This window comes from Brassica napus, chromosome C6, assembly GCF_020379485.1.
Source record: "Brassica napus cultivar Da-Ae chromosome C6, Da-Ae, whole genome shotgun sequence".
NCBI lineage: Eukaryota > Viridiplantae > Streptophyta > Magnoliopsida > Brassicales > Brassicaceae > Brassica > Brassica napus.
In genome coordinates this window covers 16,787,517-16,800,976 of record NC_063449.1, presented here as the reverse complement: position 1 = coordinate 16,800,976, position 13,460 = coordinate 16,787,517, and the positions used below count along the sequence as shown (strand labels likewise).

General features: G+C 36.9%; 1 protein-coding gene and 1 long non-coding RNA gene across 2 annotated transcripts; both read left to right on the top strand.

Annotated features, from left to right (window-relative positions):
• Positions 1 to 7,628: 7,628 nt before the first annotated feature.
• LOC125588828 lies at positions 7,629 to 8,710 on the top strand. Its single transcript, XR_007324989.1, has 2 exons — positions 7,629 to 7,772; positions 7,911 to 8,710. It is a non-coding gene; the product is annotated as an uncharacterized LOC125588828 (long non-coding RNA).
• A 1,191-nt stretch (positions 8,711 to 9,901) lies between these two features.
• LOC125588373 (F-box protein DOR-like) lies at positions 9,902 to 10,459 on the top strand. The gene has a single exon (XM_048759688.1). It carries the CDS (start codon positions 9,902 to 9,904, stop codon positions 10,457 to 10,459), a length of 558 nt encoding a protein of 185 aa, XP_048615645.1.
• Positions 10,460 to 13,460: the final 3,001 nt, after the last annotated feature.

Sequence of the window (13,460 nt, the reverse complement as noted above, 5' to 3'; positions counted from 1 at the left end):
ACTATTATTGATGAAGTCATCACGGGTGCTCCTCAGATCAATCTCCAATCATAATTAGACTGTTTGACAATTTCTAAATGATTGCGAATACAAACCTAGGACTCCGAGGTATATTATCATATTTCATATGGGTTTATAATATGTTTCGTTATCATAACTGATATTTAAACTCGCAAATGTGGTTGGACAAATCCGTTCTGTCCAAGGCTCTGACCTTAGCAAAGAAACAACTCGAGTCGTTATCCGTCTCCTCATTGATCCGTAAGAAACAATCAACACAAAATTCCCTTTATATTATTATCTATATTGTGCTAACATCAATAATCAAAAATATTTCCTACCCAAATTCTGTGGTCGTCTATTTATCTCTTTTACTTATCAAACTAATTTTACACAAACCTTTATTTTACAGCTTAAAAGAAACCACAACAACCCAAACAATCAAAACACCGAAAACTAGAATTCCAAAAAAGACGAATCATTAATGATCATCTCTCTTTTTTTGTCTAATCTTAAAAATAAACTTCGAAACAAATATATCAAACCAATCACCTCAACTAAAACTCAACGACACATACATCGAGTCAGCTAAACAAATACAAACTACACGGCCAGCTATTTAACCATTTACAAACTTACTTTCGCAACGACACATACATCAAGTCAGCTAAACAAATACAAACTACATGGCCAGCTATTTAACAATTTACAAACTTACTTTCGCAACGAAGAAGACGAAGACGACAACCAATATCAGTGAAATTACCTAAACAAAAAAAGCAGGGTAAGTTATGAACTCTGATAAATACAACTAATAATGATTTTTGTTTACATATTACCCATCAAATAAAAGATAAACAAACACAGCCACAACATGAGATACAAGAGATAATCCCGACAGACACAAAGGTGGCAACAACAGCTCCACCTGCTCATTCCTCTTGTCTTATAAAAATAGCTTACATGCCCAATGTCAACATGCCAATGCTATTGTCTTCTTATGAAAAATACATAAATTCGATTTGTTTTAAAGGTCTGGTAAGAGCAACAAGTTTAAAAATAAAATAAAAACATATAACAAACATAATAAGGATAATAAAAATTATTACTTAATACACACAACTTACACAACTAAACTGGAGGAAAAAATCCAGAAACAAAATGTACTTTCAACAACTTTAATATAATTTATGTACTCTCAACAGTACAAGAAACAAATTAAAAAGACAAACAAACAATAAGTCTTAGTGACACAGCAAACAACAATACGAACTATATCAATCACATTACTAACACAGTTTAGTCCTTCATAAGTCGAGAACAATGCATACACAGTTCATCATCACAACTCTAACCCTATAACAATAAAAAAACTTGAAAACAACTCAAAACGCAAAATTCACAACTACAATAACCCTAGCTAATATTGAGATGAAATAAGAACTCTGTCCACAACCCCGCGCTTGCGCGGAGGCAATGCCCCTAGTATATTAAGGAAGAAAGAGTTTAGGACACAAAACTCTTTCGAATAATAACTATGTAATCAGAAATGTAATGATAGTAATTAACTGTATTAATGAATATGGGGTTGAAAGATCATAGGTATGAACAAAATTAAAACTCAGCTTAAGAGAAAAGAATAAGACAAGGTCTGGTATGTGTTTTTGAGAAAACTCAATGTTTGAATGTATGTATCTGGTGTGTGTGTCATTCTTCTATTTTTATATTTGTGTTGTTCACCCTCTACATCTCCTCTAACTTCTTCATTGCGATCCCAAATATTTGGCATACATTTAGATTTTTTTTCTCCTTGAAACATGTGGATATATATATTAGTGTAGATGAATGTTTAGTACTGATTTAGGGCGGTTTAGTACTGGTTTAATATGTTAAGTAAACCAGGAACAACATACTATATAAACTGTCTCAGATTACATTTCATATTAATAAAAGAGATAAGAAAAGTTTGTTACGATCATATTCTCTCGAGCTAAGCTTCATCATCTCTATTATGGTATCAGAGCGTTAAGGCTCAAACCTCAACCGATCCGTCTCGTCTTCTCCTGATCCTTCATTCTTTGTTGTTCAATTCCGTCATCGTTTTCTTCAGTTATTCTGCTGAAGACACGACATCTGTGAAATCGACGATACGATGGTGATTGGACGACGATCAGCACGCCGTATTGGCAAACAAAGTGCAACATCAGCTCGCCGTGTTCCTATTCCGGAACAATCACCTCCAGCGTCTCCTGATTCACCTCGATCTGATGAACTATCTCCCGATAGCATTCATTCACCTTACTATCTCACGAATGGCGATAATCCAGGTTTATCTACCATCTCTGAATCTTTAGATGGTTCAAACTATGATAACTGGAGTATTGCTATGAAGATTGCTTTGGATGCTAAGAACAAACTTGCTTTTATTGATGGTTCGATTGTGCGACCTGCTGAATCTCATCACAACTTCCGGATTTGGTCTAGATGCAATTCAATGGTTAAATCTTGGATATTGAATACTGTATCTAAACAGATCTACAAAAGTATGCTCAGGTTCAATGATGCTGCTGAAATATGGAAGGATCTGTTGACTCGGTTTCATATCACTAACCTTCCACGGTCATATTAACTCTCACAACAGATATGGTCTCCGCAGCAAGGTCCTTTGGGTTTGGCAACATATTACACTACTCTCAAGATTCTTTGGGATGAATTGGATGGCGCTAATTGCATCACAACTTGTGTGACTGTTGCAAAGCCACAAAGACTAAATCCAATCATGCCAAAGTTATAAAGTTCTTAGCTGGTTTGAATGACTCTTATTCAGTTATCCAAAGTCAAATCATCATGAAGAAGATGCTACCTGAGCTTTCTGAGATCTATAATCTTCTTTATCAAGATCACAATCAGCGTAACATTATGCCAATTCATAATGCCTCTACTTTCCAAGTCAGTGTTCATGCTTCAGTTTCTCCTCAGATTAATGCTACTCAGTCAAACTTTCCACTGAAACAATCTCGCCCAGTATGTTCTCACTGTGGTTATAATGGTCATACAGTTGACACATGTTACAAGATTCATGGGTATCCAGCTAGTTTCAAGCATAAGGTGAAACAGAAGTTTGAGAAGCAGTCCTCCTCAAACAAGAATGTTGGTTCCACTAAACCTCTAGTTGCTTAGCTAGCTCTCTCGGATTCTGTCTTAAGTGTGGTTAATAATTTTACAAATTAAAAGATCAGAGTGAAGAGGTTATCACATACTTTAATTCACAACTCATATCTCAGATAGCTCAAGTGAGTAATTGCATTGCCTCTTCTTCTGGTGGAACGATCACTGCACTTTCGGGTATGGTATTTTCTTCTTCTACTCTATGCTTTGTTGGCATGCTGCGAGGAACAAATAATGCTCTCTGTTCAGAATCTTGGATAATAGATAGTGGAGCTACACATCACGTTGCCCATGACAAAAGTTTATTTGTTGAGATGTCTGATACAATGAGCACTTCAGTAACCTTACCAACAGGTTTTGGAGTAGAGATTGAAGGAATAGGACGTATAAGACTGAATAATGCTCTAGTCTTATCGAATGTCTTTTATATTCCAATTTTTGGTTAAATCTGTTCAGTGTAAGCCAGCTCACTAAAGATTTGGGTTTCTGAGTCTCTTTTGATCCGGATTCTTCTATGATACATGATCTTACCAAGGGATTGATTATTGGGAAGGGTGAACAGATTTCAAATCTATATGTTCTTGACACAGCAGAGATTACAGGATCAAGCGTTATTCCTCTGCCGTTTGCTTCTTGTTCTAATGTTGTTCTCGATACAAATTTGTGGCATAACAGACTTGGCCATCCATCTATGTCTAAAACATAATCTATTATAGATGTACTTGGTTTGAAACAAAAGAATAAAGGACCTGTTCATTGCTCAATTTGCCGTCTTGCAAAACAGAAATGTCAGTTTTTTCCTTCAAACAACAACGTTTGTGCCAACATATTTGATCTCCTTCACATCGATGTATGGGGTCCCTTCTCAGTCTCAATTACAGAAGGCTATAAATACTTCTTGACCATTGTGGACGATCACAGTCGAGTAACTTGGGTGTATCTCCTTCGCACAAAATATGAAGTTCTGACTGTGTTTCCAGATTTTCTTCAAATGTTGAGGATCAGTATAAAGTCTCTGTGAAAGTTGTACGATCTAACAACGCTTCTGAGTTGAAGTTTACAGATTTATACAAAAAGAAAGGGATTGTCCCTTATCACTCTTGTCCTGAGACTCCTGAACAAAATTCAGTAGTCGAAAGGAAGCATCAACATATCTTAAATGTTGCAAGAGCTCTAATGTTACAATCACAAGTTCCTTTGGAGTTTTGGGGAGACTGTGTTCTTATTGCGGTCTTCATTATCAACCGTCTACGTTCTCCTCTGCTCAAGGATAAATCTCCGTTTGAAATGGTTACTTCAAAAGAAATGGATTACAAAGGACTTTGTGTATTTGGTTGCCTTGCATACTGTTCTACATCACTTAAGAACAGAAAAAAGTTCCAACCAAGAGCTCAACCTTGCATATTTTTTGGCTATCCTGCTGGTTTCAAAGGTTATAAAGTGATGAATATTGAAACCAACAAGATTCTTATCTCAAGAAATGTCACATTTCATGAGGATATCTTTCTTTATGCTCAAAGTCAATCACCTTCGTACACTGACTTTTTCATTTCTCTACAAGAACCAGATGCTGTGTGTGGAGCTTCTGCATCTACAAGTAGACTTCCTGTTTTAGACCCTGATTCTTCTAAAGTCATGAATACACCACTTGCATATACTAGTTCCACTCCTGACACTAGAGTACATGAAACCAAACGAATTTAAAAGTTACCCGCATATCTTCAAAACTACTACTGCAATGTCATTGAGTATGAAACTGAAATTCCTTATCTCCTCTCTGCATATATGTCTTTTGACAATCTCTCTGACAAATACAAAGCTTACATATGCTCTGTAGCTTTGATTCCAGAACCTACTTCATTCAAGCAGACCAAGAACTTTTCTGAATGGCCCGAAGCTATGAATGAAGAATTAAAAGCTCTGGAAAGAAACAGCACATGGATTGTTTGTTTTATACCTCCAGGGAAGCGTGCGATCAGATGCAGATGGATTTATAAGATAAAAGTGAATGCAGATGGTACCATTGAGAGATACAAGACACGTTTAGTGGCTAGAGAGTACACACAAGAGGAGGGTATTAACTTTTGCTGACACCTTCTCTCCTGTTGCTAAAATGACAACAGTCAAAACTCTTCTTGCTTTCTCTGCTGCAAAGAAATTGAGTCTTCTCAGTTAGATATCTCCAACGCCTTCTTGAATGGTGACTTGGAAGAAGAAATATACATGACTTCCCCACCAGGGTATACACCAAAGGAGGAGGAAACTCTTCCACCTAATGCGGTCGGTAAACTCCTAAAATCATTGTATGGCTTGAAGCAAGCTTCAAGACAGTGGTTTTTAAAACTAAGTGACACACTAATCCGGCTTGCTTTCAAGAAGTCTAATGCATATCATACACAATGTTAATGGAGTGTACACTGCAGTATTGGTTTATGTGGATGACATCTTTATTCCAAGTAATAATGATGATGATGTTGTTCAACTGAAAGACGATTTGGGAAATGCTTTCAAGCTCGGATCTTGGTACTTTAAAGTACTTCCTCGGTCTTGAAATAGCTCGTTCAAGTAAAAGGATTTATGTTTGTCAACGCAAATACACCCTTGGCTTACTCAAATACACTGGACTATTAGCTTGCAAGCCATCTCTAGTTCCTATGGATCCTGGTCTTAAGCTCACTTAGCATTCTGCGGAATCAGTTCTCGAAGATGCTTGTCTTTACAAACAATTGGTTGGTCGTATGATGTATTTGACCATTACACGTCCAGACATTACGTTTGCTCTGAACAAATTGTGTTAATTTACATATGCTCCAACCATGACTCATCTCAAGGCTGCTTATAAAGTCCTTCATTATCTGAAAGGAACGATTGGCTATGGTATTTTCTATTCAGAGGATTCTAATCTTGTCTTGCAAGCATTTACTGATGCTGATTGGGCCTCGTGCTTGGAGTCTCGACGTTCAGGATATTGCATGGTTCTTGGTCAATCTTTAATCTCCTGGAAGTCTAAGAAACAGCATACGGTCTCTCATTCTTCTGCTGAGCCCGAATACAGAGCTATGAAATATGGTTCACGAGAGGTTATTTGGCTTTTGGGTCTTTTGCTCGAGTTGCAGGCACCACAATATGGACCAGTTCCCTTCTTCTGTGACTCCACTTCAGTTATTCATATAGCCACTAACCTTGTTTTCCATGAAAGAACCAAGCATATAGAGCTTGAAGCATATAAAGCTTGATTGTCACCAAGTCCGTGAACGGCTTCTCAAAGGTTTCATCAAGTTTCTTCATGTCAAGATCACTCATCAGATTACTGATATCTTTACTAATTATTTTCTCTTCAATTCTATTCTTTTGTTGGCAATAGGGATGTTATCAATGGGTTTTTACCAATAGGGTACCCTAAACCCGGTTGGAATCTAAAACCCAAAATCCATATATTCAGTTTTTTAATTTTGCGGGTTTTTTTTTGGGCGGGTCTTGGTTTATAAATTACCCTATCGGGTTTACCTATGGGTTTCGGGTACCCGATGGAGTTTTTTTTTTAAAAAAGAAAGCTAAGTAAAACAACATCGTTTTACGTTTTCTTTTACCCTAATTTTGTTTTGTCTCTTCCCTGCCCACAGTCACGAATCTTGGATCTAAGAAATCAGATATGTTCTCTGCTGCGATGCGACGACGACAATTCCGATAGAGCAAAAGATTATCTGAGTGTTCGTGGCTACTGAACTGGATCAAGGTTGAATTTTGCAAAAGATAAGTCAATGTTGGTGGGTTTGAACTCGTTTAACAACATATCATGAGGCTCTTTACTATGTATAAATTTAGTTTAAAACTATAAAGCTCAAAACATGATTAAAAATTAAATATTCAATACATATAAACTTAGTTTAAAACTATAAAGCTTTAACTAAAAACCCACAAAAATTTTAAAACCAGCCAATAAAGCAGGATTTTTCACGGGTTACCCGTTGGTAACCCTAACGTTTTCGGGTTTTTCGCTGGTTACCCTAATGATACCGAGTTATTTTCGGGTTTTTTAGTGTAAGGTATTTTTTGGGCGGGTTTATTTCGGGTTCGGGCCGGGCCGGGTAATTTTGTCCATCACAACATCCCTAGTTGGCAAGATGGCTTTAAAATCGATTTTCTTGCCATCTTGAGGGGGAATATTAGAGTAGATGAATGTTTAGTATTGGTTTAGTGTGGTTTAGTACTGATTTAATATGTTAAGTAAACCAGGAACATCATACTATATAAACTGTATTCAGATTACATTTCATATTAATAAAAGGAGAATTACTTAGAATGATTCCAATTATACTAAGAATTACTAGACTAATTCATATAAAATTGTAATTACTAGAATGACACAAGCAACAAGCAAATTTACTAAAAAACCATCCTTTAATTTTTTTTTTATAACGTCAAAACCACCATTTACTTCATTAACACAAAAGTTCATTATCCATCTCCGGCCCCAACAACATCTTCTCTGTCACAGCCGACATCCGTTTCGTCACGTCTTCCTCAAGTCGCCGTCATCCCTTTGATTCACGAAAACCCTAGCTCCTATTTGGGTTCAATTTTAAATTGACAAAATTGAAACCGTAAGTGCTAAATCTATGCAATTCCAAGTTTTTATTACATGCTTTTAACAAATATTGTTTGATTGAATGTTTAATTTCGAAAACCCTAATTTCCAATTTCATCATTCCTTCGAGAGACTGATTATGTTTTTTCTTAAGCTTGGTTATGACATTGGGTTTGATTAAGGTTTCGAAGCTGGCAGAGATAAGTGAATGTTCCCAGCTTCGTACTCTGCGGCTTCCTGACAGCTTGCTACCAGCAAGAGTATGCAGCTTTTGATGATGGAAGCGTGAGTATCTTGACGGCAACGACATTGCAACTGAAGTGCTGCATTGGAAATCATATTTTGCTCTCTTTTCAGGTTATGGGAGATATCAGGAAACACAAGATGGTGGGATGTAACAACTGGACAGTCATCTGCATTTAATAGTCACAGAGATGAAGTACGTAGAACTAAATTCTCACATGTTGTTGCTGGAGATCGCAGCCGAGGGCGTGTAGCTGTGCTATTTAATGACAATACATTCTTTGTATATGATCTTGTGAGTCCTAAGAGAATTCGCTATTTCCTATAAGTTGGGAACGTCTTGTGTTTTCAAAGGTATCTTACTAATATTCTGCAATTTGAGGAAAAAAGAAGCACAATACTGGTTTTCCATTAATTCTAGTGTTTTACTTTTGAAGATGAAAGATGAAGTACATTGAATGTCTGGCTGCTGTTGGATGTACTTTTATGTTATCTTAACCGTTGTAGGACGTGTAATTTGGATCATTTTATTTAGTAGTTTTATTAATACGTTTAACTTGGATGGATGTATTATTTGGTAGGTTTTTGTTACTTTCGTGGGGATGTCTTACTTGTATGGTTTTACTTTTTCTCGGATGGATGTATAAGGTTTGTATGTGGTTTCTTTCACTTGTGTGATCTCAGATGTATATAAAGGCTTGTTTGGACCTACTTCTGAAAAAAAAACAATGAAATGTAATGTACCACAAAAGACAAATGACCAACATGTAAATCTAATGTAATACCACCAAATCTAATGTAATACCAGTCTCAAACTAAATCGAATACTTATCACTTAAGAGAACATGTGTACTTATCACTTAAGAGAACATGTGTTTAGAATTATGTATGATTTTTTCACAAAGTTCTCATATCTAGTTTCCTCTTTAGCTACAAGTATGAAAGAGAGCAACTTGATAAGAAAGAAAAGAAGATGAAAAAGATGACGACCGATACCAAAAAATTACCTAATTATGATCTTAATTAACTTAAAAATGAACCAGATTTGAAATTAATGTACACTCTAAGATCCTTTTTCAAACCTGCTCCCATTTCAAGGCGGAAAGGAAAAAGAATTTCACGTTCACCAGTTCGAAATTGAATATTAAATTAAGTTTGGTTGACATAAACCTAGATTTCAGTCAACAAATCTGCCACAACATAAATTAAAAAGTCTATCACCACATAAATTTAAAAGTCTACCAACCATTTTAAGTCGAATATATAAATCTGTCATAAGAAAATAAGTCGAACATAAGAAAATAAGTCGATCACACAAATCTACCATTTATAACAAATCTGCTACCTCATTCGCCAGATATATCATTAAAAAAATCTGTTTTCTATTCAAATCGGACAATTAACTCTACCATGGAAACAAATCTGACGTTTCTAAAAAGTCTGACACCGCTTTAACAGTAGATTTCTTTTTCTAAACAGATTTTATAAATAGATTTATTATTCGATAGATTTATTTTTTTGAAAATAAATCTGCCGACGATCAAATGGTAAGGGTACTTTAGTAATGATTTTTTTTGTTAAAACTATGGATAAGGGCAATTTCGACCTGAAAAATATTCTAATAATTTTCAAAAAATATGAGTCATTCTAGTAATAACACAATTAATTTGAGTCATTTTAATAAACTTCCCATATAAAAGAGATAAAAAAAGTTTGTTACAATCATCTTCTCTCTCGAGAAGCTTCATCATCTCTTATAATATTGTACTTAGTTGGATAAAAACTTATTTGGGGTATGATCCGGTTGAGAAACAAGTCAAGGTATTGAGAATAACGTGGGAATGTGAAGTAGACCATGCAATCTCTGACGAGCATCAAGTTCTGACATTAGAAACTGATAAAATGTCATGGAGAACGATTGAATGTGGTACACCTCATTCGCCTAGTTCTGGTGGTGTATGCATCAGTGGTGTTTTGTACTACAAAGCTGCTGATCAATTACTTTCCAAAGCTTCTATGATTGTATGCTTTGACGTTAGATCTGAGAAGTACAACTATGTTAGAGTTAGAGAAAGTTCCATTGGAGCAGTGGATACTACAACAACTCTGATAAACTATAAAGGTAAATTGGCTTCACTTATGATGGAAAGGTCGTATAGCTTTTGGAGCAGTATAAGTTTTGACATGTGGGTTCTACAAAACCCCGACAAACAAGAATGGTCGAAGCATACTTACAAGTTTCCCATCTTGAGTAATGAAGTTAGAGAGGACACGTTATACTCTGTTAGAGTGACTGGTACAAATGAAATTGTGTTATTTCCCAAATATGTATCCGACCCTTTTTATATTTTTTACTACAATCTCCAGAGGAAAACTAGCAGAAGTGTTGAAATCCAAGGAATACGAGGGAAAAAGGTTTACACTTTTCTCGACCATATAGAGGACGTGAAGCTTATGTAAGTGTTTGGATTGTCTCATCATAAGGATTGTAATAGAGCCATGGTCATTCTACATGTTTTCTTTTCTTTTTGATATTCCTTATCTTCGGTTTGTCTTTGATGTGTTATTTATTTATCCTCTGGTTCAATGTGTTTCATACACTCTGGAGCTAGAAATTGTAATGTTACAAGAAAGATGCGTACTTGGTAAAATATTTTTAAAAGTAATTCATCTGGATATGTATGTGTATATATATATATATATATATTTATATATATATATATATATATATATATATTCTGCTCAATATATATACACACAAACAGCTCCGGCTGAGTTACGGGGGCAGTAAGTGTAACCGCCTCGGGACCGGTTCAACATGTTTTAAAAATGGAGTTAAATTTGAAGTAGATTGGAAATTTTTTTAATCTAAACTCCATTTTGAAATAAAAATTGAATGTGTAGGAGATGCTATTATAAACAATTTCGCAGATGTGTAAAGAGGCTTTCTGTATGAATACGTTCGCACTCTAGTTCTGCAACAAGGATGTAGTCATCGAGATATGCTGGTTTACTAACGGTTCTGGATGATCTACGTACTTCAGGTTGACCACTCTCAGAAGCTTCAACATTATCGTCTTCTTCATCGCCTAACTCATCTTCTTCGTTAACTTGATTAATATCATTTGACTCAGAAACTCTCTCTTCTGCTCCTTCCTTTATTAAATTGTAACCAACCGAGAACGTGTCGCTTTCAAGTGGACTTGTAGTCGTCTTGTTCCAGTCCCATACACGATTTTCTTCAAAAACAACATCACGGCTTACTATAGTTCTCTTGCTAGACGGATCGAACAGACGGTAAGCTTTTGAACCGGGTTCGGTTCGCAAGTGAACTAATCTTCTCGACCTATCATCAAGTTTTCTTCGTCCCACCGTGTCTGTCCTAGCATGACACACACAGCCAAATACTCGAATATGAGAGAGGTTCGGTTTCTTACTTCGTAGAGCTTTGTATGGCGTCATTCCCTGCAAGGCCCTTGTTGTGATCCTATTTATCATATAGGTAGCATGTCTGACTGCTTCTCCCCACATATCATTTGGTATGTTCATATGCTTCAAGATATTTCTAGTCATCTCGAGAAGTGTTCGGTTCCGTCTCTGTACAACCCCATTCTGTTGAGGAGAATACGGTGCTGTCATATGTCGTTTTATTCCATTCTTGTTGCAATACTCTTGAAATTCCCGTGACATAAACTCACCACCACGATCTGTTCTAAACGTCCCTAGCTCTCCTTTTATTTCTTGTTCTACTACCGCCTTGAAACATTTGAATTTATCAAATGCTTCACTCTTGTCTGACAACAAAATAGTCCACATGTAGCGAGTATGATCATCGATGAGAACAAACACATATCTCTTTCGTGATTGGGTTGATGGCGTGATGGGTCCACACAGGTCTCTGTGGACGAGTTCAAGAGGACGTGATGCTCGGAATGTAGTTGATTTTGGAAACGGTTGTCTTACTTGCTTCCCAAGTAGACATGACTTACATGTCTCTTTCTCAACTTCGATGCCTGGGATGCCAACGACTAATTTGTTTTTGATCATTGTCCTCATCGTTTCTGTGTTGACATGGCCGAGCCGGGCATGCCATTTATTTGACTCGGTCATGACTATCTTCAAGCATTCCGCGCTTTCATAAACCTCTAGCCTTACTTTGTACAGCCTATTCTTCGCTCTAGTTGTCTTCACCATTGGTCCACCGAGTCTGTCGTACAACATCAAAACATCACCTTTCATGCTCACTTCACAGCCGGCTTCAGTGGCCTGTCCCAAACTAACGATATTGCTCTTTAGTCCGGGATGAAGTATATGTCGTGCAGTATCTTCTTCTCGCCTCCTTTGAAGATAAATTGAATAGATCCTTTTCCTCGTATATCGATTCGAGAATCGTCTCCAAATCTTACCTTTCATGTGATTGTCTCATCTAGATTCACAAAGAAAGAACGGTTCCCACTCATATGATTGCTTGCTCCATTTTCAAGATACCACATGTTCTTCATATCAAGTTCAGTTTCAAAAACACTTGGATTCACCTTTTTTCATTAAGTTAGAGAACTTCATGCATCATCAGTTTGTCGGCCTCTTCCGTATCATGAGTCTTGTTTTCAGCAGTTTCTTATAGTTTAAGCAGCTTATCGGGACAATCAGTCGCATAGTGGCCACGCTTATCGCAGCTAAAACATGTGATATGAGATATATCTCTTTCTTGACCCTGGTTATGTCCGTTGCTCTGTTTGTAAGCATCTCGTTGCGCATGAAAGCTTCCACGACCTCGACCTCTTCCACGCCAGTTAGAGCGACCTCCGCGTCCTCTCGTACCACGACCGCCGTAGCCATTATAGCTACCTTGCTGCGATTCCGTGTTAGCATACATTAATTTCCCTTGGTCATCTTGCTGATTTTCTTCATCTTCTTCACAAACTCTTTCCTCGTATGGTTTCAAACGACCAACAATATCCTCGAAGCTTGTTGTGTTCAGATCAAGAACTTGTTCAAGGGAAGCAACAATGTGTATGTACTTTTTCCTTGGTAAGCTCTTCAAAAATTTCTTTACAAGCTTTGATTCTTCGATGGTTTCTCCTAGAGACGCAGTTTTTGAAGATATCTCGGATAACTTGCCAACAAAGGCATCGATTGTATCTTCATGCTTCATCTTGAGTCTGTCAAATTCCGCCATCAATGTTTGGAGCCTTGCTTCTCGCACTCTCTCTGCGCCGACATGTCTTGCTTTAATTGCCTCCCACATAGCTTTTGCCGTGTCGTGATCTCCAATCTGAAGCGTCAATGCTTCAGGGATGGATTGGAACAGCAAAGCAATAGCCATGTTATTCTTATCCTCAGCCTTGTTCCCCGGGTCGATGGCTTCCCACACTTTGTTCACCTTGAGAGCAATCTTCATACGCATTGCCCAAACTGTATAATTTGTAGAGTTTGGCATAGGAAATCGTATAGAAGAAGG